The sequence below is a fragment of the Talpa europaea genome, assembly GCF_964194135.1.
Source record: "Talpa europaea genome assembly, chromosome: 3".
In the NCBI taxonomy this organism is placed as follows: domain Eukaryota; kingdom Metazoa; phylum Chordata; class Mammalia; order Eulipotyphla; family Talpidae; genus Talpa; species Talpa europaea.
Genome location: NC_140069.1, coordinates 114853176 through 114878529, shown reverse-complemented (window position 1 = coordinate 114878529; position 25354 = coordinate 114853176). Strand labels below are relative to the sequence as shown.

At 34.6% G+C, this 25354-nt stretch overlaps 1 protein-coding gene across 4 annotated transcripts in view; it reads right to left on the bottom strand.

Annotated features, from left to right (window-relative positions):
* Positions 1 to 25354, bottom strand: part of MAGI2 (membrane associated guanylate kinase, WW and PDZ domain containing 2) — a gene marked incomplete at both ends in the record, with an annotated part of 1136641 nt that overhangs the window by 391700 nt on the left and 719587 nt on the right. For all 4 annotated transcript variants that reach the window (XM_084230806.1, XM_084230807.1, XM_084230808.1 and 1 more), the window contains one exon: positions 537 to 752. In XM_084230806.1, coding sequence (XP_084086932.1) covers positions 537 to 752 — 216 coding nt within the window. The remainder of the gene's footprint in view (positions 1 to 536; positions 753 to 25354) is intronic.

Genomic DNA, 25354 nt, shown 5'->3' with positions numbered 1-25354 from the left:
GCTGTCAGAATGAATGGTTAGAGTGAGGAGATGCATACATGGGCAATATGTAACTCTAGTCACTTTGAGAATTGTGTTCTTCGAAGCTGTTATCTAAATTATATTGCAAACTCTATTTAGAGAACTATGAGCTTAGTAAGATTTGTAAGGATAGTTTTATCTGATATTAATAGACAAAGACCTCAGAACTTGACACAATCATATTCATGACTTATAAGAAACTGTAAGAGATTTAAACTATTCAGCATATTGTTATTAATATTGTATAAGTGAAACTAATTGTTGAAGAAATTGAAAGAATTGCAAGCTGGATACAAAACTGTCCATTTCCATTTTATAGCATCATTTTCTCTTTTCAGAAAACTATAATCCTATATATCATACACATGCATTAGAACATACAGATGTCTATATATTTTTGAACACACAAGTTACTTTATTCAAAATACTCTAAATGTTAAAGGAGACCAACTAAACAAACTAGATATTTTCTTCTAAAATAATTGATCACCCTATAAAAATTGTAAATGACTCACCTGGTGTTACTACTACTCCATTTCCATTGACCACAGGCCTCTCTTCCTCCTCCTCCTCGGGAGGCTCTATACTGGCTTTTTCCATGTTGCTCACTGACTTATTTCTCTTCCGTTTTCCTTCAGCGCTTGGAGTGGCTCCTGGAAGTATCTCGTCTGTTACATTTAATAATAATGGGGCTGGTTCTGCCGGAGGTTTCGGTGTACCGTAGTAATTGTCTACAAATGATACCAAAATTTATGTGGTTAAAGATTTCTCCTATTGTGTGCATAATTTATAAATAATGGAAATTATACTGACAACTTTTTATCCAAATAACTTCCCACAAAAATCCCTTTGGCTGAGAGCAACACAGAACTCATTATCCCATGGCCTTGCAATAAACTCAGCGTTCTGATTTGTTTTATTCAATATGCAAGTTTGGCTTTGATTACATTTACACCATTTTTGTATCTTTTAACTGTTATGTCTTTATTAGTTGCTTCTATTGTATTGGCCTTTAATGAGGAAATAAAGATATAGATCTATCTTCATTCTTGCCTTTGTGCCAAACCAAAATATAATCTTATTTATTATTTTCACATGATATGGAACACTTCCAAAATGATTCCATTTTTTTATATATAGCCTTAATTTCAATCTTTTAAAAAATACTTATGTTTGAATAAGAGTAAAGGTGACTTTTTTTTGTTTTGGCAAATTTCACACCATTCTGGAAAGGCAAAGTGCCTTGTGCTTTTCTGCATCTTTTAAAGGGCTCGAGTGGTTGCCTTGACATGCTCAGCTCTGTGTCGGGCTGTGTTTCCATGTGGCCATGGTTCCAGGGCTCACAGTGCTTCTGCTGCTGTAAACATGTTTCAGCTATACAGCTCCTCCCTCACAACTCCATGATCTACACTGCTGACTCATTTGCTTCTCTCCTCAGTCCACAAAACTTCTTTAAAAGGAGACTAATTCTTTTTTTTTTTATAATAAATTTTATTTTTATATTCTCCATACAATTTCAACCCCCCCATTCTGACCCCAATCCCTCCCCTCCCGCCCCCCACCCCCCAAAAAGTGTCTCTGGTTCATAGTTTTTTGTTGATTTTGATTTTCACTTTCTTATAGTTATTCATTTTCCTGGTCCCTTATTTAAGTTTTCTAGATTCCTGCTATGAGTGAGACCATCCGGTATTTTTCTTTTTCTTTTTGGCTTATTTCACTGAGCATGATCCCTTCCAGTGCCATCCATGTTGCTGCAAATTGCATGTGTTTATCTTTTTTGAATGCTGAGTAATATTCCATGGTATATATGTACCACATCTTCTTGATCCAGTTATCTATTTTTGGGCATTTGGGCTGTTTCCAAAGCTTAGCTATTGTAAACAGTGCTGCTATAAACATAGGTGTGCAGGTGCTAAAAGGAGACTAATTCTTATTTCTCTCTATATTAATAGCCTAGCACACAGTGGGCATGGGCTCAATGCTTACTAAGTGCAATGAACATCATTATATAATTCAAGACAAATTATTTAAAATAGTCTAAAATTTTTATTGTTAAAGACCATACTGGTATTTGTAGAAATCCATGTTATTATCTTTCATGCACCAACTTCAAACTCATATTGGTGTCTGGCTAATTAAAAAAAAATGTATGCATTTATCTGCTCACCCATTCTTTAAAACATTTGCTTATTTTGATCATGCACTCAGGTACTGCAGTATATGTGTGGGGGAAAAATGGTGAATATAATATAATCCTTGTCTTCCAGATGCTTCACAGACTGGTATGGAAGAGAGGCACATTTGCCATGAGGCAAATAAGTGTTGTAACAGGAAACAGGATTAAGTTCTACTATCAAGGAGATAGAGGAGGAAGCATGTTTTACTATCTGCAGAGGCAACTGAGTGCAACTGGGAAAACTGCTGTGTAAAGAACCTTTAATTAGAAGATAAAAGTTCGCGCCTTGATTTTTTTTTACATAACTATATATAAATGAATTTACTTAACCTCAGTAAGGCTCAATAACTGTATATATAATATTTATTTATATATTATAGATGCATGTATGTATATATAGATATACATAAAATCCCCTGTGTTCTTGGTTGTAAATAACAAAAACCCACTTTAGTTTAGTTAAACATGACAGGAGTGCCCTGAAAAGATAGGAGATGACTAAATGAGGGAAGAGGCTAAGAAAACCTTAGGGAAAATAGGCAGAAACAGAGGTATCTAGTTGAGGCACTCAAGGTTTATCTGAAACCCTAGACTCTGAAACTCCCATGTAGCTCCACCATATGGGTAGCCCCTGCCTTCATGGGAACGAGCCCCAAACTCTCCTAAGCCACTTTGATTGGTTCATTTCTGGGAAAACTCTCAAGCAGGGTTGTTCCATTGGCTGAGCTTCAGTCCCATGAGCATGCTTGAACTGCCAGGAGAGCCCTGCCTTTCATCCATCTTACCTCAAAGCTCTCCCCAGGCAGAAAAAATTTTGGGATGGCCTGGCAGAAATGACAACCATCCATCACCCTTGCCCTCTTTACTGAGTTGTTGTGAAGAGGTAGTAAGAATGTGTGAGGATCAGCTTCAAAAGCTGTGAAATGACAGTGGTTTCAATGGTAGTGTGAACCTAATGCGGGCACTAATTGATGAAATACTCTGAAGAGCAGCTACCCACTATTGCTGTTGCTTATTTTCATAGAAATTTGCAGATGTAAGAGTAGAAGGGAAAAAATGTTACCATGTAAAGTGGTTCTAATACATGTAGCAGTTCTTACACATCTTTTATACAGAAGTCTGCAAAGTGGATAATACACATTTTGCTAAAGGTTACTTTCTAATTTGATTTTGAACATTTCAAATGAATCAGACCTTTAAATGTACTGGCCTAATTCTGAGCAAAGAGAAATTGCTCACTGCTCCTTAGACGCTTATGAACTATATTTCAACATCCACAAACACTAGCACCATTCTAAGTACATTGCTATGCTTCTATGGTATCTCAATACTTCTTATCTAAAAAAGTAAAGTAAAAATAAGTAATCTTGCATGTCTCAATAAATATTTTATAGTGTTTTGAGATCTTTAATGTCTTTAAATACATAATGCTAAGAACAGGGGTCATACTTTAGAGCTTTCACTCTGATTTGTCTTTTATGATTTAAATTTCTCTGAAATAGTTAAAGAACATTTTACTAATTAGAAATACATAGTGCAAATTAAAAATAAATACTAAGATGTTGAATTTATATTCTAAATAATTATAGCAATTGGGATGTGATATGATTACAGATTATATAGTCATAGTTTCACTCTATAATTTGATTTATGAAATTAATACTTCACATTAAAATCTAGATACAAATTGCTAGTTAAGACATTAGGGTTATCTTTATTAGCAATAATGTCAGCAATTTAAAAGAGGCACAAAAATAACCTATACAGTCACTACTTGAGAAAAAATAATTCATGAAAAATAGGCAATTACTCCAAACCCAGTACAAAGAAGAAATCAAAACCCCTAAATCTATAGTTGGAAATCAGCCATGCAATCAGGCAACTAAATCATTGCAATACCTCCCTATGTAAGTATAGACAAGTACATATGCAGGGTAAAATGCACCTGTTAAGTAACATGTGAGCATGTTTTCAGGAATAAACAACTAATTTAAAATATAATTTGTAAACAATATTCCATTAAAAATAATGGACTTTGCTTTGGTTATGGGTGTGGTGTAGTAACAATAACTGAAAGGGGAGATCATATGCTTCAAAAAACACAAGTAATGATGTAAACCAATGTTAACACGGTAAAAAAAAATTAAGAATCTTTGAAGCAAACCCAATGATAGCAGAATAAAATAAAATATAAAGTGCCTCTAACTGTGGTGTTAGGATTCAGCAAATCTAAATCTCCAAAACCCGTAACGGTATGTTTTGATAATCATTATTGCTTAAAAGAAGATTGTCACTGTATAGTCTGACTAAATGTATTCTAGAACTCTTATTACATGTTTATAAAATAAATCTTAGAAGATAAAAAAAACAAAAGAGTGAAGTGTAATGTGCTAGTGAGATAAACCTGACTTTGAATGCCCTGCCCCACTCTGGCTGCCTCTCTGTATCCTTAAATTGATTCCGCTAAGTGGGAATGTGTTCTGTAAGGCCACTGCAGTCATAGGAGCAACTACAATGACTACTGCTATTACCATCACCACAACTTCAATTTACTGAACTGGGCACCATAATGGGCATTTGGCCAATGCAATCTCGTTTCAAATGGGGACTAGAATCATCTGTATCTTACAGTGCTGTTATAAACATTAATGATTATGAAGAGATAAAGCATGACTGGCTCAGAGTTGGTGCTCAATATACAGTGGTTATCTTCACACACAAGAGTATTCTGTCCCTTCAGGTAACAGAAAATGAAGGCTTTAAAAAAATTAAATTAAAACTGTTTCTCAATGTTATGTATGAAGCAAGTGGAAAAGCTACATGTTTGACTTAAGAACATCTGTTTTTTAAACACAATTTTGCCTCTCAAGAGAAAGAAAAGGTGTGATACAATTTGCACCCTGGCAAGAATTCATGCTAAAGAACATCATTCAAAGCCATAATCAATGAGCACAAATGTATCAGCTTCAAAAAGGAAAGGCAATAATTGCTACCAAATCATAGAGGTTGCACAAGTTAGGTGATTTTTTACTCCCCTTTTCCAAAATTGTGTGTCTGTTTATATGTGTTTGCAGGAGATGTGTGCATTTGTGTGTGTGTGTGTTTGCTGAGTATATAGGCTATTTTTCACTGAATACATTCATGTTTGTAAAGAATGTCCTATTCATTATCAGTGTATGTACGTTTACATAAAATTTCACTAACTTGTTGAATATGATGGCAAAATAGATATCATATATACAATTGTTCACTTAGATCCAGCATAATTGGGATAATCCAAATTCATATAGTATTCTACCGTAACATTATAGACCTATTAGTTTCATGGGTAACAATGTAATGATTTGATATTTGTATATATAGTGAAATGATCACAGCAATAAATTTAGTAATTTCCACTACCACATATTTTTTTCCTTTCTGATGAGAACTTTTAAGCATCTGTAAACATCTAACAAATAGACAATTAGCACCAGAAACAACAGTCACCATGCTGTATATCTTCATGACTTTTTTATTTTTTAAGTGGAAATTTGTATCTTTTTCCCAGTTTCATCTATCTCTTCACCTCTTGCCTATGGCAACCACCAAATCAGTTCTTTTTATCTATGAGTTAGTTTCCCCTCCACCCCAAATTCCACATAGTCTTATTTTTAACTATGCCTGCCTGGAAAATCAGGTAATTACTTGAGGAGCTAGATTAATTCTTCAGCTTTTTAAGTGATTATGAGAATGGATTTTTTTAAAATCAGGATATGAAAGAGTGAAACAGATGCATATATCCAGTCCTGATATCATAAATAAGAAAAAACTTTCTAGAAATTTTAATTAAAAGAATAGCCTATAAAATGTTAACTTTTTTCCTGTAATAATAAAAAAAACTTTAAATAAATGTTCATTTACACTGGATATCATTCTACTGATTTTTTTTTTTTTTTTGCAAATGGAGGACTTAAACTAATTAGTGTCATGTACAAAACTTGTCTAGAAGTGTCCTTGGGAAATATAATCCATTATCCACTTTTATCCAGACCCATCCTTACGTCATCCAAAACAAATGAAAATAGCTTTCTAAATTTTTACGTTCCATACTTGAAGATTACCCTAGAATCACATTGCTTACTCAATACTCACTACACCAAATAACCTTTACACAAAAGTCTTAGCCTTAAGTTTAAAAAATAATGTTTTACCTTTCTGCTGACTCTTCCCAGGCATTTTTTTTTTTTCAGATTGATTTCAGTGGCCAAGCCAAATGGAATAAGAAACAATTTCAGTGAATTATAAACTGCTTTTTTGTAGCTCTAGGGTTCACTGAAAGCTAACAGATAATAGTTTTTTCTGAGATGTAGCATATTCTTTGTGTCTCTAAGTTCTAATATTACAACAAGAAGTAGGAAAGACACTAAAAAATAATTTTAGGTATGAGGGAATGTAAAAATTCTAGTAGCAAATGGAAATATCTTGCATTTTTTTTTTTACTTTTTTTTTTTTACTTCTTTTCTTCCCTTTAAATAAGATCAGATTTAATAATGGGAAAGGTGATTATCTAGTTCATTTGTCTTTTAAAAAATATTATTTTCTTTCATCATTGTTAATTTTTGGACTGTATTATTTCTCCCCTCAGGTGTAGTTCTGTAGTTCTCCCAGTACCACAGCACCTGTGATACATCACCACAATCCCTTGTGCTATTTCCTCCCTGTTTTGACCCATCTCCCTGTCCCTCCTTTGCTGTATGCCTCAGATGTATGGTCAGATCGCAAATATTGTCTTTTGCTGACCCCTTTGTTTGGTTTCTCTATATTCCACCTGTAAGTGAAACCACCCAATATTTGTCTTTTTCCTTATGACTTACTTTGCATAACACAATCCCTTCCAGCTTCACCCATGTTGCTGCAAATAGTATGAGTTTATCTTGTCCTTTTATGTAGTAAACTTAGATGCTGACTCTCATATTTTAGTTCTTTGTGTGTATAACAATTTGTAGGCTTTATATTAAATAACCATAGATCATTCTATATGCTACCCAAGTGAAGATGGTTTTAAAAAGATAATATTCCTGTCTTCAAGATATCTCACGGATTAAGGTCTTGACTACAATTCCTCCCCAATATTCTTAATGCATTTTGGTAACCAGATAGAATCAATTTTTGGATAATGGTTTAGTAGAAGAGAGATGATTGCATAATGCTGTGCAGGGCATGCATACAACCCAGCCCATCACTGGGATCCCCAGAGAGCTTGATAGCATATCCTTGCATTGAAAACAATGTGCAGAAAAATTGAAGAGGTTAAGAATTTGTTTTTCATAGTTTCATACAAGAAGTAAGGAGTTTAATACTTGACCTCCTCAACAGCATCAGCAAAATTTGACTCTGAGATTAAACAGAGAGAAGAGATTCAGTTCTAGTCAAAATTATGTTAGAAAACCTATCCATTTGAAAGTAAACAATTTTTATCCACCTTAGCTATTTACATTTGTATTAATAGTAATGGATAAGTCATGAGAGAATACTAAACTCAAACTTTAAGACATATTTAACATATTTAACATATTATACAAGGGATTATAATGAATTGAAATTAATACCAAAACTCATCACAACTCACTTTAATAATGACAAGACTTGGAGTTAGTAAATTAGAAATCTGGAAAAATAGACTGAACTCAGTAAATGTAAGCTAACAAATATTGTTTTTTTTTTTCGAAAATTGCAATTATTAGCAGAAAATAAGACCCAAAGTCTTACTTCAGAATCCTTTGTCAACTGACTTTTTGAAGTTATTTTGTAAGCAACTCTGACACTTAAATTTGGTCTACTCAAGAAAGGAATCATTTCTTCATTATGTCATGTATAGTTAGTACCTTGAAACCAAGATGGAAAAATTCTGGTGCAAAAAAGATGATTTTTCCTCTTGTGAAAAGCATTAACTTATATGTACAAGAAATAGGAAAAATGATATTTTGCACTTATATCTGTAATGTAATCAGTAGTTCCCTGTGGTCATTGACTGAATTTCTACTTAATGTTAGCCAGGGTGGGTAGGCACAAGTCAAATATTTGCTAAATGTAGAGACCGACTAGAGTAGGTGATTCATTTGTTTAAAGGACATCAGATGCCCTTCCCTTTAGTGACTCTTTCCTTGAGGTATTCTTCAGAGAGTCCAGCTGACTTCCTATCTGTAGCACATAATGTGTGAAGAAATGACACAAGGAAACCTCAAGAGAATAAGAAGTAATTTACATATGATTATTAAATGTCAAATGTAGATTTGCCTTCAAAATAAAGCTTTTAAACACAATTATAATAACTTTAAAAATTACAAACTCAATTCATAAGCATATAGCATTTAAATAATATTAAATCCCTTTGAGCTGCACTTTCTAGTAAAAATGTAATGTGCCCCACAAATATAAACTACATATGTTATCTAAAACTTTCTAGTCATACTTTAAAAAGGAAAAACAAAGTTAAAAATTATTGTAATATTTTGTTACCTAATATATTAAAAATATTATTTCAGTCCATAATTAATATAAAAGTGATGAATCCAATATTTTAATTTTTTTCTTATGAAGTCTTTGAAGCCCAGTGGAGATTTTACACTTATAGCACATCTTAATTTAGATAAGCTTCATTTCAAGTGCTTAATAGCTGTATGTGACTAGTGGTTATTAGCACGGATAACACAACCCTAGGTAATGCCTTTTATCAATCATTTCAGGTTACTATATTATCACCAGAGTGACCCAATTTTCTTATAAACAATAAAGTAAAAGTCTCTGCTTTAAGTGATTGAGAAAACTGAGAGGGAAAACAAAAACCCAATGGAAACTTCAGGTGACGCTGTGTCAGTATTTCTCTAGCGCAATTGCTTTCTTGCATGGAGTATGTGTAAAATATTAAGCACCCAACAAATGTACATTTCTAAGCAACACTCTTCCATCCTGCTTTCTAATCATCCATTTACCAATTTGTCTTAATTTGAAAAAGCCACTTTTGACTATCATTAAGCTATAGGTTAAAGGTGAAAGTAAGAATGAATGCTTCAAGTTAATAATGTAAATATGGGCTTGTGTAAGGACATTGTCCTTATGTTCTAGAATGGGACTGATGAGTTATCTTTGGGATTAGTCACATCCCATAGAGATGTATTGTTGACTCAGGGTAATGTGTAAAAACAGAGAAAGTATTCATATTTCTTGCCCTTCTCCCACTTGTTATCTCTCTGTAACACTTTCATTTTGAGTGTCCATAATACTTAGTACCCAGAGACTCATACTTCTCTTATTTAACTCTTATTTTCAAACCTCATGCCCATAAAAATTTCAATTTTCTTTTTTTTTCTACACCGTCAGTATATGTGTTCCATTTTCAATTTCCTTTAGGCCTGCTAAGTGACTGTGTCATCACTTTAATAAATTAATTTAAATTAAGATGTTAATGGCTAACATTGGCTTAACATGTCCATATAATGCTGGCATCTTAAAAGTATTTAAAAATCTAATCCAAAAGGTTAATCATGAAATTTGGGTAATAAATGGTGTTCCTCAAATCACAATGAAGATGTTTTCCCAGAGACTCTGGACATCTGGTAGGGTAGATGTGATGACCTTTGAGGAATCCAAGCAAAATATCAATGCAAAGATTTTTGGAAAACAGCATAAAGGAAAAAAATTATATTTTCATTCAAGTTAGTAACAAATTGAGATGTCTACTACTTTGAGTAGATACCATATGAAATTGTGCTATTAGTGCAATTCAGTGTTTAGTTTTTAAGGATATTGCTTAGTATCTGAGACAGTCCCTTCCTGACTTAGTAAGTAAGAAAATGGAAGTAAAATTTTGAAGTATTTTCAAATGAGCATCTGTACAAAACTCAATGGATTACTGTAATTAATACTCAAAGATTGATAAAGGAAACTGAATATTTCAAGGATAATATTTTTCTTCCACAATATTTACGACTTGCCATATAAATTCCTTTTCCCAAAGGTGCCATTAACTGTGATACTATAAAATACTAAAGAATTAGGAGAACTTTAAGACTTTATTTTGTTACTGTCTTGAAAATTTAACCAGAGAAATTCTGATTAAATTTAATTTTATTGTTGGTTAAGACTAAAGAAAGTTGCCTGATTTCTGATATCTAATCCTCAGTTGCTAATGAAGGTCAGAAAAACAGTTCAAAAGAATTGTACTGCTATTGGTAGAGCTTGTTTGCTGGGTTTTCCCAAGCTTGGCATAGTGGAAATAACTGTGTACATAGGTAGAGGATCTGGGTTCTCACTGACTGAAGTTCTACCACTGTGACAAAGAAAACTCTCAGAACTACTGACACTTTATAGTTAAAGCTATGGAAAGCAACTATTAGTTCTTTAAGGATGTGCTTTATTGAAGTATACCTCTCGACATCTTAAGTTTTTAAATTAAAATTTTGCCTTTCTTACCATCCTTCTCATGTTGGAGTAAATCATGAAAGTAGCAGAAATGAAAGTTTTTGGAGGACAACTGTTGAATTAATAAAAAAAAGAGAGAGAGAGAGAAAAGTACAGGGAGAAATGTATGAGTCAAAAAATGATCATAACAGAAACAAAACGGAAGAATAATGAGGAGGAGGAAAAGGTGAAGAATTCTAGGAACTTTGTCTTGTGGGCTTCCCTGAAGTTATGAGACCAAACTGTATGACTAAACTAGGTAGAAGATAATTGTAAATATGTGCATGTACATGCATGTATAAATGTATTTTTTCTCCCAATATCAAAAGTAGGTCGCTGATAAAAGCTAACTGCAAAAATTCTACTAACTAATCATTCAGATAAGTTCTCCCTTTCTCAATTTAGCTCACGATACAATATATGTTGTAAAATACTTCTAACATTCCAATATATCAAGGATTTAAAATCTAAAGTTTTTTTAAATGATATATAACTGAGTGTCAGTCTGATAGCAAGGATAATGTGATGATCAACCTTTTCCTCTTTGATACTACATCATGATCTTTGTTGCTTAATTGATTATTACTGTGAACTCTTCATTTTATTCTTCCAACAGTGGGGATGGTGGCAGAGTCAGTGGAGGGTCAACCTCTCATGGCATTGCTGTTTAAGCCGAAATTAGACAGGTAAACAGACTCAAAGAGGTACAGCAGGGAAAAGCATTCCAGGTTGAGGAAATAAATTTGCAAAATCCCTGATTTTTGAGTAAGAACAGTTCATTGGGAGAACAAAAAGAACATTATGGATGGTGCTCAGAACCAGGAAGAAACTCTTAAGTTAGCAATCAGATGGAACCTAAAAGGTTTTCCTGAAAATTTGGGCTTATTTTCATAAAGGGAAGTTATTACATGTTTTAGAAGGCATTAAACTCATTTTAAAAACAGGTTGTCAGGCTGCACATGTAGAATGAATTAGAAGCAGTAAAAGGGACTATCTTGAGATCAATGAGAGGTGTATTGCAAGTGTGCAATGATGGTGGCAGGCAGAGGATATGGAGAAAACAATGAAACTCACTTAGGTTTCAAAGGAGGAAAACAAAGCACAGAGTGGTGCTTAGGTAGGAACTAATAAAATTTGCTTGAACAAACAAGTCATTTATGATGACTATACCTTCTTCCTCTTGGAAATAAGAAGTGCTGGGTAGAAATTTGGAATTTGCTCCTGATACTCAAGATTTTCTTTGAGATGTTGTGGATTGGCCTAACCAAGTGGCAATGTGGATTTTTTAAATTTTTTTTAAACATTATAGGAGTCTTTAACTCTTCATTTTCCTTTTTAAAGACCTTAGACATTCAGGTACTGATTGATATCCTTATCGGAGTTTTATACTTTTTGCTATAGCATTTAGGTTTTATTGTGATTATTTAATGTCTGTACAGCATTAAATTTTGGCTTCTGAAAGGGAATTATTTATTCATTTAGTTTTGTTTTCCGAGCATCGAGAATAACATTGGTACATGGTTGATAATGAGTAAATGAATTCTTACATTGATGAGATAACCATACTCTGTAAAGCAGGACACAACCCTGGTCATTATTTGATATCTTGATTGGAGGTCTTGCTAGAAATACAAGTAGGGTCCACTTCCCTGCAGAATCTCTGTACTTGGATCACTCCAGGTTATTCTGAATGCATATTAATATCTGAGAACTACTGCTTCTGAGTATTGCCTCAGCGGGAGGTAGGCCAATCAAATGAGGTTTATTTTAAAAGTCAGGCCAGCACAAGAGGGATTTGAGTAACCTATTTTAGGATTTCATCATTCTGTCTTCCAAATAATCTTTATAAAAAGCTTTAGAACAACATAATTGTCTGTGTTAAAATTCTGATATGCAAACCAGTCTATATTAGGGGTCAGCAAACTCTTTCTGTGGACAGAACATATTTTAGACTCTTCAGGGCACAAGTCTCTGTCATACCTATTCAATCCTGTCATTCTAAAATGCCTACAATTAGCACATACACAAATGTGTGTAGCTGTGTGCCAGTAAAACTTTATAGCTGCTACAAGTTGAATTTCCTATGATTTTCATGTGACACAATATATTTTTCTTTTGATTTTTAAGAACTACTTTAAATGTAAAATCTAGTTTTATGGTGCGGATTGTACAAGAATAGGGGTGGATTGTGTTTGGCCCCCAGCATGTGGGTTGCCATTCCCTTGTCTATGTAGTCAACAATTACCAATACAAAATTTTCCAGGCAAGAATACTGACTCATTCATTAAGCATTTAATATGTGACCAGCAAGTAAGGGATGCAGATAAAGCCCTTGTCTTCAGGAAAACTTACAAGTTTAGAGTAATACATTAAAAATGATTCTAATAAATAAGAAAATAAGGAAAATGCTAGAGTCCTATAAGAGAATAATAAGGAAACCTTTAAATAGGTTTGGAAACAAAGGTCTGTCTGAGGGGGTTCTGTTTAAACTGACATCAGAATGATGAAAATGTGCCCATCATATGAAAAACCAGGATAAGAGGGTTACAGGCCAAAGAATAGCAAGCATAAAGTCACCGGGATAGGAGGAGCTTGGTGTATGTAGGAACTGATGCTATTTAACATGATCGAAGCAGCATAATGGGTAAGGCAGAGAAAAGCAAAATTTGACTGAAAAGACAGATAGGAAATAGATCATACAGGATCTTGTCAGGCAAGTCAGGGAATTTGGGAAAGGGTTTTACAAAGGAGAGACATTTGATTTATTTAAGCTTTTAAGGTTATTCATTCTTGCTGCGAAGGGAACAAAGAGATGGGAGATGATTTTCAGACTGGTTGAAGTGTGTGTGTGCCTGTGTGTGTGTGTTTTACAAACATATGTCAGAGATCCGTGAAACTGAAATATCAATAGCAGAAATCTCAGTGAAACAAAATGATTTCCAGAGCCCAAACTGATAATCCAATGATTACAGAATTTAACAAAACATTCAACTAGAGAATCTGAGCAGGCTTTTGGAGGTCGATGGAAAGCAATTTATTCTAAATATGGAACAAAATCTTCTAGGAAGTGGATAGAAAGCTTCATTCAACATTATCCATCAGCTAAAGAATAAAATTGTTTATAAGAATATAGACAAGAGAAGAATACTTGAATAGGGAGGCAGACCTCATGAATGAATAAACTTTGATAGTTTACTGTTCATCACAGTGAACAGCTATTCAATCCAGTTCACTAATGACATTTTTTTCTATTACCAGAGGCATTTATCTAATAACACAACCCTATTAGTAGATCTGTCTAAATTGATATTGAAAGGACAATTAAAGCTGGCACTCAGGCTACAACCACTATGTAGCTATGTGTGCTATGTTGGAATGTATTGAACATCATTTTTAAAAAAGGTATACTGTTAACATTGGGGGCATAAATGCTAATTAGAGTAATGACTTCATTCAGCAATTTCCTTTTTATGAGGCCATTTGGACCAGGCTATTTCTCCTTCGTATAAAAGGGCAAATCCTTATTAATTTAGATGATTACCTCATTGGAATGAATACTAAGTGAAAACAATGCCACAAGCCAGGTCTAACATTTCTTCCCATTACTTTATGGCACTGCTACAGTGATATCTATGTAAGGATCTTTAATTTTTCTTCTACAGTGGCTCACATATCCCTATTAATCTTTTCCAACAACCTTCTTATGCTTAGAAAACTGAAGCCATATTTGTATGTTTCACTTTAAATGACTGTTGATGAAGAATATGGACTGTGGGGTTCTTATTTGGTATTCTTTAGAATACTGGGGATCCCTTGCCTTTAAATAAAGCAGATAATTGCCCATGTAAGCTTTATGTCAATCAACTGCAGAATTGCTTAGGAAAAGTAAAGTAGCCCCAAACAAATCCTTACAGCATTCTTTTACATTCATGTCAGGAGTAACTAATAGTCTAAATGTGACTGAGTTTTAAGAAACAATCTTTAAGTTTGGGCTGGAGGCAGCATTCTGAAATTCATGAATTACAACTCTTCCGACAAGAGCCTTTGATGGCTCCAGGGATTGGAAATGGAATATGAAACTTTTTACCCAAAGGTCATTGGCTCCAATTTGGCCTCAACTGGTAGTGACTAAAAGTTGTTATCAATAGACAGCTGTTCAGCAGCTGCTGCAAAATGAATTGGTGGTTTCAGTGTAATTTCTAAAAGACAGGTGTCTATGTCAGGAACTCATAATTACCTCATGCCCCAAGGTGGGTAGTTTTAGACAGAAGTCAAGACATTGACTGAAAGAAGAAATTCCACCACCTTAAAGCCTTTACAAATGATCTATTTTAGATGGGAGCTGCCAAAAGTTTTTGGGCAACTGGCAAGAATGTTTATCTGATTGTTATGTGTAAGTTGGGGATGCTTTTATATCTGAGTAGTTTCTCCAAATATCTATGTTCACATTTCAATAAAATCACAGATTTTAATGAGAAATTATTAAGAAAATATTTTATTATAAAATAATTTATACTCTTACTAATCATGTGAGCTGTAGAACAGCAGCATCAGAATCACCTAGGAGTCTACTGGAAATTCATTCTGAAGTTTGCTCTAAACATAATGAGTCAGAATCTGCATTTAACAAGATCTCCAAGCAATTCAGATGCAAAGTTTGAGGAGTGAAATGTGTTTTGAGGACACATTGTATAGCTTCTCACACAAACGAAGTATATGCCATAAACATACGTTGGCGACAAAAATAAAGACCTGAATACTGTTTCTGTATGCTAATTTCACAATGTAGTGACCTGGGCTATTTACTTTTCTTATCTTGCCACTTAAAAAATTGCCTATTTATTGTCTTAGCATCCCTATTAAAGTTTTAACCATTAAAGGACAGAGATCCAACCCCACATTCCTTTTTAGTTCACTCTAGGCTTTTATCAATGGAAAATTGGAATTATAACTCTTGGTCAACTTATGTTAAATTAACTGACACCAAATAATATTATTCTCATACAACACTAATTTAAACAGATTGTATTTATCTGAGAGATCTAAAGAGCTCATGATTCCCTGCATCGTTAACCAGCAGTAAGTCGCTGAACCACTACTTAAAGACATTGATGACCAAGTACATGGTGAGAGTACTTTGTCTACTTTGTTAATCTTGTGACAGGCACAAAATTAAATACTCAGACCATTTTTCAAAATGGTATTGTGTAGAACATACTGTAATATATTACATTAAATTTAGTCAACATGAGGTTGATAACTGGGATATATTTTAAATTTGGATTATTTTATTTGTATGAATGTTTATAGCCACTGTCACCCAAAGGAAAAATCTAAAATACATTAACTTTATGGTAAAATAAATTGGCCTGAAGTTCAGCTGCTCCCTAAGATCTGAAGTTACTATTCTAAAAATAAAAACACTTGATAATGTATTAAACAGTGCCTGTCACACATTTTATTGCCTAATTTAAATGACCCTAATTAAAAGTTCACATTAGGATTGGGAGAAAATATTTACACTCCTACTACTGACTACTGATAAGGGACTGATTTCAAGGATCTTCAAAGAGCTCACATGACTCAAAGCAAACAATCCAGTCAAAAAATGGGCAGAAGAGCTAAAAAGACACTTCTCCAAAGAAGAAATTCAAATGGCCAACAGGTATATGAAAAAATGTTAATCACTTATAATTAGGGAAATGCATATGAAAAACTCAATGAGATACCACCTCACAACACTGAGAATGGCACATATTAAAAAAAAAAAAAAACTGGCAGCAACAAATGCTGGCAAGGATTTGTTGAGAAAAAGGAAATCTCTTACACTGCTGGTGGGAATGCAAACTTGTCCAACCACTGTGGAAAGCTGCGTGGAGGCTCCTCCAACTACCAAAAATAGAGCTATCATATGACCCAGCAATTCTACTCCTAGGGATCTACCCAAAGCTCACAAAAACTTTAATTCAAAAGGAAAGCTGCACCCCTATGTTTACTGCAGCACTATTTATAATAGGCAAGATATAGAAACAACCCAAATGCCCCCAAATAGATGACTGGATCAAGAAGATGTGGAATACATACACAATGGAATACTACTGAGCAATCAAAAAAGATAAACTTGTGCCATTTGCAGCAACATGGATAGAGCTGGAAGGGACTATGCTCAGTGAAATAAGTCAGAAGGAAAAAGAAAAATATTCAATGGTTTCACTTTAGGAGAAACATAGGGAAATCGAAACAAGGCATTAGGAAAAAAAAAAAAAAGAAAAAGCAAAACTAGCAGGCTAACTACAAATTAGAGACATTCAGCAGGGGCAGGGTAGGGAGAGGGATCAAAACCAGGGGAAGGAAGAGCACAAGAGACGATGGTGACAGTTCATGGGTGTCTTGGTGGTGGTAATTTTATGGGGATTTCTCCTGAGAGGAGAATGAACAATGATGTAAAAAATGTATATTAAAAATGAGTTCACATTAGGGTATTCATGGCTTTCATGAGTCTCAAGTCAGGTAGATAAGTTAGCAGGGTAAGTTCTATGAGTTCACTAAACCTGTATGTCAATATATGGTTTTTAAGAAAACGAAAAGACCAACTTCATAAAACTATTAAAGAGGTGTTTTCTGAATGAGATGAGCTCAAGATTTTTGGCCTATCATAAGTATTTCATAGATGCTTGCTACTAATTTCTGTCACTAAATTGATTACAACTACCACCACCACTGCCAGCACTACCACTCTACTTTCAGAACAATATTCATTTTGAGATTACTGGGTTATGTACCAGATTTTAAAATAATTGAATATATTCACTCCCACACAGTTCACTAGGTAACATCAAAACATAATGCACCAAATTAAAGAAATTTAAAGATATATAAGCCTGCAGGTATAATTATCTTTTCCATTAATGCTAAAATTTCTCAATTATAGCTTAATCTGATAGTGACCTTTCGTTAGGCTTAGAAAATTTAACATTTGATTGTGTTGATTAGGATATTGCCAACAGCTGTTACCCCCTTCACCCTTTTGCTTAATAAAACAGAATGATCCTTTTATCATGCCATTTATTGTACAGCTTCATCTCTTGTCTTCATAGCAATAATAATATAGACTGATAAGCATAACTCACAGACTTAGACAAACATGGATTCAAATCTGGGCTCTGCACAGGGTAGCTGTGTAACCCTCAGCATTATATAACATCTGTAAAATGGGAATAATAGTCCTTCCCACAAAGGGTTGTGAACATATTAAATGAAATACTGCATGCTTTTGCACAGCACTCAAAATTGTGCACTGGCTATGAGTAAATCACTAATAAAAGTGCTTATTATTTTCTACATCTGAAGCATTAAAAAGAAAATAGAGTTTCTGCCTAGGGATCACTGATGGAAAGTCCACTATACAATCAAGTAATCCATTCTAATTCTGGACAGCTCTTAAGTATGAGAACTTTCTTCCTTATGACAATTTTTTCCCCATTATGTAAAATTAATCATACTGGTTTCCACTTTTGGAACAAAATAGACTATATGTAAAGACTATTCCATCTGGTGAAACTTCAGATCACTGTCATGTCTTTATTCTTAAAATGTAGTGTAGAATAGAAATGGATATGGTACTGGAGACATTTGACCACTACTGAAAATAGTAGAATGATCCTCTTCTTTGATTTGATTATTACCCAATTATTAAAAAATATTGACTCACTGTTTTGGGTTAGGTAAAGAGAATTTGCTTTTGGTTCACCTTGCAAAAGATAAGATGGTTTTCAAAATTTATACACTCTTTAACTGCCTATGAACCTTTTAAATGTCAGTTCATTCAGGGACAAGATTTATCCTTTTATTATCTATAAATAGATCCTAGTAACTTTGAAATACTACTATTGGCTTTACATTATACAAAGATGGGCTCCTCATTCTAGAGGCCCAATTTGACAAATGCTCTTTTTTTAATATTTTATTTTATATAATTCTTACATTATTTTGTATTTTTGCACAGTGTATGCATTTTCATTTTGGTTATGTTCCCCGTACAATTCCCACCCCCTTTATTTTGGCCCTAATCCCTCCTCTCCCCCCCCCACCCCCTGTCAGTGTGTCTCTGATTTATAGTTGCTTGCTGATTTTGATTTTTCTTTATATAATTAGTCTTTTTCCTATCTTAAGGCAAAGATTCTTGGATTTTGTGAAAGTGAAAAAGCCAATAGATAACAACTATCCAGGAATTACTGCTTAGGTCTTGTTCCAAGGAACTGGCTTGATGCTCAGAATTAGACTTCCATGTTCTCCTGAACAACATCATCCATTTCACACAACATCAACGTCATACCAGTCACTTTGTGGTTATGATTGATCAAGAGAAAAACAAGCTATTTATGTGGCCAAAGTAGTTAACTGAAAACGTGTTTTTGAAATTTTTCTTGACTAATGTGTAACAAATTTATGATTTTTTTAAGCAGTCACTTATATAAGCTTGCTGACTCTAAAAACTTCTGAGTCTTTTCCATAAGACCTGTTGTCAAGCCAAATGTCTTGCTTTTACAACATTTTATAAGCTCTGGTTGCTTGCTTACTTAGGTAAGATGTTCTTCTTTATATCTACTTTGCATCTGCATTATATATCCAGTATGGATAATCCTAGAGGCACATACAAAATTTTCTTACTGCGTGTTAACCCCCCAAGGAGGCAGTTCTAAGGAGAATGTCCTGAGAAAGAACTTTTTTCAAAAAAAAAAAAAAAGATTTATTTATTTATGCATACAAGAGCTGGGGCACAGGTCAGAGATGCTGGTGAGGGGGGCGGGTGGTGGTGGTGAGTGGATTCACCAGAGACAGAGTGTGGAATAGAACAAGCAGATTGACTGTAATACACTGCTGAGGGGAGCAGTGGGCGAGGCAGGAGAGGTCTGCTTCGCCATGTGGATTGCTCCCTGGCCTGCCAAGACTGCCTCATAGTGCGGTCAGTGCTTAACCTCTTGTGCCACCAGGGAGACCCAGAAAGAACTTTTCATGTTTCATCCCATGCAAGGAGGATAACTTCCCACCTAACAGGTGTGCTTAAAGTGAACTATATGAAAGTTTAAAATATATTCCGAAGTCAAAAAGTGGCTTTTGGAGAGTCACCAGTTAGCACTGTCAATAAAAAAAAGGCCAATTTGCTCTGAGCAATCTGAGTGAAGAAAAACAAACCTATAAAAGTATAAAGAAAATAGTCACAGATTTTTAGACATTTGTTTTTCCTTCAACTCAGAAACATATTACATAAAAAACATGTAGGCCAGAATGACAATAAAAGCAACCTTATTAAGAAGCTGTAAAGGTTAAATGTGACACTACAAAGGCACTGTGTGTTGCTGACAGAAAGGGAGTAGTGCCTGCCATAGTGTAATTGCTTATTTTTAAAATTGTAGACCTACCAGTCATCTTGGCTACAATGAGGCAAACACAGATTACTTGTGTCTGAAACACTAGAGAGGGTGGGGACATCAGTATTGATCCAGCCAGGGTGTCCTGAGCCAAGTGGGACATGAAGCCAAATTTATTGGCAACAACAAGATTCAAATACTGGGCACTATAAACACAAGCAATGAATCCAAAGGGCTAGAAGCAAGTTCAAAGCAGAGTGAAAGGACCAAAGGTCTAAAATAAGTACTGTGGCAGGACAAATACAAATTGCCAGTCAAGTGTAGTAAGCTGTGAATAATTTCTGTGACTAGTAGTGGGTGTTTGTGGTTGGCATTCTTAAGAGCTGTGGCTAGTACACCAAAGGTGGCCAAGATGACCTTAAAAACTCTAGTAAAGGAGGAAAATTCAGAAATTGTCTGTAAATTTGATTTTTAATATAGCAAATGACAAAGTACATTCCAGAACTCGTTTATCTGCAACTCCAGCTTTAAAGGGTAACAAAATGTGTCCATACATTTGTTAGCAATCAGTCTTCCAGATATAAAATACTTTGATGACATAAGCATTTTTCATAGCTTTCTTTTAATGATCACAAAATAGTTGATCATTTAAAAGTTTCCCGTGTTACTAATCACACTACCCAAATATTTCTCATCAATTAAATATTTATGTCAAGTTATGTAAAATATCAGAAGCCACCTTGGAATGTAACTGAGCTGGCCAGCAGAATGTGATTTCAACAGAAAAAATTCATTGTAAATGTGAAATTTATTATTATTTATTATTATTCAAATTATTTTAAGATCTCTGTCACTAACATGTTATTGGTAGAAGGAAAAACTTGTATCTATGCATACAAAATAAAGTCTGCTTTCACTAAAACTCTATCCCCATTGTCTAACAAATTAGACTAAACAATCCAAGAATAAGTTAGATGACTATCTCATTATATCTACTAAGTATTAAACCCCTACAATTTTAGACAACCTCTGGGGTACTCCCCACACCCACACCCGTTAATATATCCAACAGATGCATGAAGCAGTCATTTCTACAGACAAGTAAACCAAAGCTTGGAGAAGTTACTTGTGTTGTCTGAAAACACAGCTAATAAGTGGCAGAGGTAGGAATTGGATCTGGAATAAATTTGAAGTCCATTTTTCCTCTACTGTGACACATTGCTTCCTCCTGTGTACCTGCCCCACCCCAGGAAAAATGAGAGGCAGGGAAGACAGTCCCCCTGGAGATGTGTGCTTCCAAGTTCCCCCAGGAGTTTGCCTCAGCCCTGCAGAGGTATATCTATCAGGTTGTGACTGACCTGCAAAAACTACTGGTTATATTTTATTTCCATTTTTATTCCTGAGAATGTGTTCTTTTTTTTGGTTAAAAACAATAATGAAAGCACAATGTTATCATCGGCAGGAAATGCATTCTGAGATACTCTCTAGGGTTTGGAGCATTGGTATTGATTTACTGACCCAAAGCACCTCATCTCTTCAGTGCTTCCATTTTTGTTGAAAGGGAAAAATATTGGCAGCAAACTGTCGCCATTACCCAGTATAAGCTCGTTGTCTGTGAAGAGGTGGTTAACGGACCGCCAGGGATTATGCAAACTCATGAGAACATGCTCTGTAGTCCCTCAGCACCATTTTGAGCTTTGTTACACTTTGGTGGTAATCAAGCTAACTCCTGTATTTGTAAACCATAAATAAATCCACATCGCCCCATGCATTTCCTCACTCTGTTGACACACCTCAAAATAAGCTCTTCACATGCAAAAATAGAAAAAGGAATCAAAGTTATCCTATATATAGTACAAATAGCCGCAGCTGCATACAAGCTTGGGGGTAACATGACTGACACAATTAATGGTTTTACTTAAGTGGATATTTTGAGTTTACTATGTAGTTATTGTTCACACACTTTCATAAAAACTACATTGTTTTAAAAATTTTATCAACCTTCATTTACAGTCCAAACATCTCAGATATTAGTTATGTTTATCTGAGAACTACTAATTACTTAAAATTTACCCTCTTTTTAAATATAAAAGTTAAAGCAAAAACTTTCTAAATTCTCTTCTCATTTCATTTATACAATACAGCATGGCAGGCTAACTTAAATCTCATTTTATAGAATGTGGACTGAAAATAACTGTTTTTGAATTATGAAATTTCCATATTGATATGTAACAAATGACAAAATCTCATAAATTTAATATGAATGCATACATATGAACACATTAATTCCATATGAATATGTATGCATATGTACACCTATTTGTATACACAAATATAAATAAAATTAACTACTCTGGCTACAAAACTTTATGTACATGATGCTGCAGTAAGAATGTGATACTATTATGAAATTAAAAGGCCCAAAAACAATTACACAATAACTATGTAAATATTGATAAAATGATTTCTGAAGGCTTACAGTTACATTTAGGAAATAAGCTTATATTACCTATTTATGTTGCTGTCTACTGATAAAAGTACAACACATTATTATAGGATGTTAAAGGGAAAAAAAAAACATGCTATTACCACATTTGAGAAAGCTAACAAACATTTTTCATAGATGGATTTTAAGTCAATGACTACTCTTAGATCTAGCATTTTATAGACCAAAATACATTTATCTAAACACTCATTTCTACTTCCATGTTTCTATCAAATCATATATTTTTAAAACCTCTACCTCCACCCTTGTTACTAACCACTGGTGGGTAGGCAGAAGCCTCAGTGTACTAAGAGCACATAATAATGCAAAATGTTTTGGGAAGAGTGCAGCAATAAAATCAGTAAAGCTATTACTATGTTTTAAAAAGAAAATCGAGTATTACTCTTAAATTCAATATATGTGAGCATTTCTGGAAAGCTCTTCAATCATAATAATGCCTTACATTTGCTTAGCACTGTATTTTTCCAAATATTTTCACATACATTAAATAGCTTATATTACAATTTCTCTCTCTTAAGGAGTCACTGCAAGAGAGGCAGGGGAAATAATACTGCCATGTGAAATGTGAAAAAACTGCATCTCAGTGACAGTGAATGACTCGCTGGAGAGCAATTTGTGGTTAGGGGCATAACTGGGTGAATCATAAATATAGATCTGCTAACTCCTTGCCCAAGGCCGTATACACATTGCTGACACACTCAACCCAACACTCACCAAAGATGTACTGGGTTGGGATGTGTACAAGGGCTCCTGTTGGTGCCAACCTGGACTGATTCCATGGCTTTGCTCTGGATTCACTCATTTACTTAGGGCAACTGCTTTTTAGCACATTGTGATATTGTGATAACAATCCTGGAATCTTTGCACTGGAGGCTTGTAATCCAAAGAGACAACTGAAACAGGAGTACAAGTAAGGGTGAGGAAAGTGAGAAGAGGCAATGCCCTTGATCTGTAATTGGGAAATGACTTGGAGAACAACCAAGACTAAGGAGAAAAGATTGCTTTGCCCACTAAAAGCCAAATAAGTGCACTTTCCTGTCTCCATGCTTTTTTAGCTTCCCCACTACAGAAATCACCCCTTCTCTTTCTACCTGAAGTTCTATCATTTCTCGGCTGGAAACTCTCTATTGAAAGAATTATAGTCTTAGAAAACTATCTAGTCCAAGTCATTTTGATTTTACAGCTGAGGAAGCTGAAACTAGAGTATTTTGACTTGACCAAGTACCCACAAAGTCAGATTTTGATAATCTGGTTCAGATGTGTATGATTTACCCTTCGTATTGATTTGCCAATTTGTACACCCACCTTTCATTTTACAGTTAATCATATTGCCATATATTCTTTAAATGTTATGCCAGAACAAGAAGACAGGAAATGTCCCAAAGAAGTTACTTGACACATCCTTTCATTCAGAAGTTTTCTGCTCATAACATGGTAATTTGAAATGTTAGCAAATGGTTACCTTTTTGTAGAGCAATTTTAGAATTGTAGGATCCTGTGATAATTTTCAAAAATTTTTAAAAATTTGAGGACCCCTAGACTCTTTCCCACAGTAGTTCTACCAATTTATACTCACAACAGTGGTCCTTTGTCTTCACGTTCTCTCTAGCATTTACCTCGTCTTTTTGGTAGCCATTCTTACAGCTGTTATATCTCATTGTGGTTTTGAGTTTCATTTCTGTGATGATTAGTGATGATGAGCACCTTTTCATGTACCTGTTGGCCATTTGTATATCTTTTTTTTGGAAAATGTATACATAGGTCTTGTGCCTATTTTATTTATTTATTATTATTATTTTTTTATTTATTTATACAAGCACTGGGTACAGTCAGAAGCGCGGGAGGGTGAGAGAATTCACCAGAGCCAGAGCGGGGAGCAGAGCAGGCAGAAGGACCGAAGTACACTGCTGAGGGGAGCAGCGGGCGGCAGGAGAGGTCTGTGCGCCATGTGGGACCCTCCTCCGGTGGCCAGGGAGCAGCTGGGGATCGAACCAGCGCTGCAGAGGCTGCGGGCAGCTTCGCAACCCAGCGCTCAACCAATGCGCCACCGGGGAGGCCCTTGTGCCTATTTTAAAGTAGATTATTATTATTATAATTATTACTATTTTGCTATTGAGTTGAATGAATTATAAATGTTTTGGATATTAATCCTTTATCAGATACATTATTTGCAAATATTTTCTCCCATTCTGCAGGTTGCTTTTTCATTTTGTTGATCATTTGTTTTGCTGTACAGAATATTTCTAGTATGATGTAGCTACACTTGTTTATTTTTGGTTTTGTTACTTCTACATTTGGTATTATACCCAAAAAACTATTGCTAAGGATCAATGTGAAAAAGCTTTTCCCTATATTATCTTTCAGGAATTTTATGATTTTAGGCCTTTCACCATATTTCTTCAGCAACATTTATTATCTCCTCTAAAAAAATAATCACAACTGCCACTTTAAAAAAATTAGCAATAATGTACTTTTAGCAAACATGAGGCAGTAAAAATGGTTATTTTTGACTCTGCAAGATGTTGGAAACATTGAAAAAATCAACCTAAATCCCTATTCCCAGAGACCAAACTATAGCTCTGACAATTTACACTTCTTCCTTCTGTTCTTCCACAGCCTCTTTCAGTCCTTATTAGCACCTAACAGGTCATATGATAAAATGACATGCTCACAAGGGTGACAATAATTGTAATAGTCCCAGCTGTGACTTGGTCTCAATAAGCAGCAAATGGCCCATGTGAGGGGTGATCTTACAGTGCTTTTGCAGCTATTCCAACAATGGATCTTCGGGGATAACTTTCTTCTCAGCAAAGCCTTGTAGTCAACACACCAGGGTGA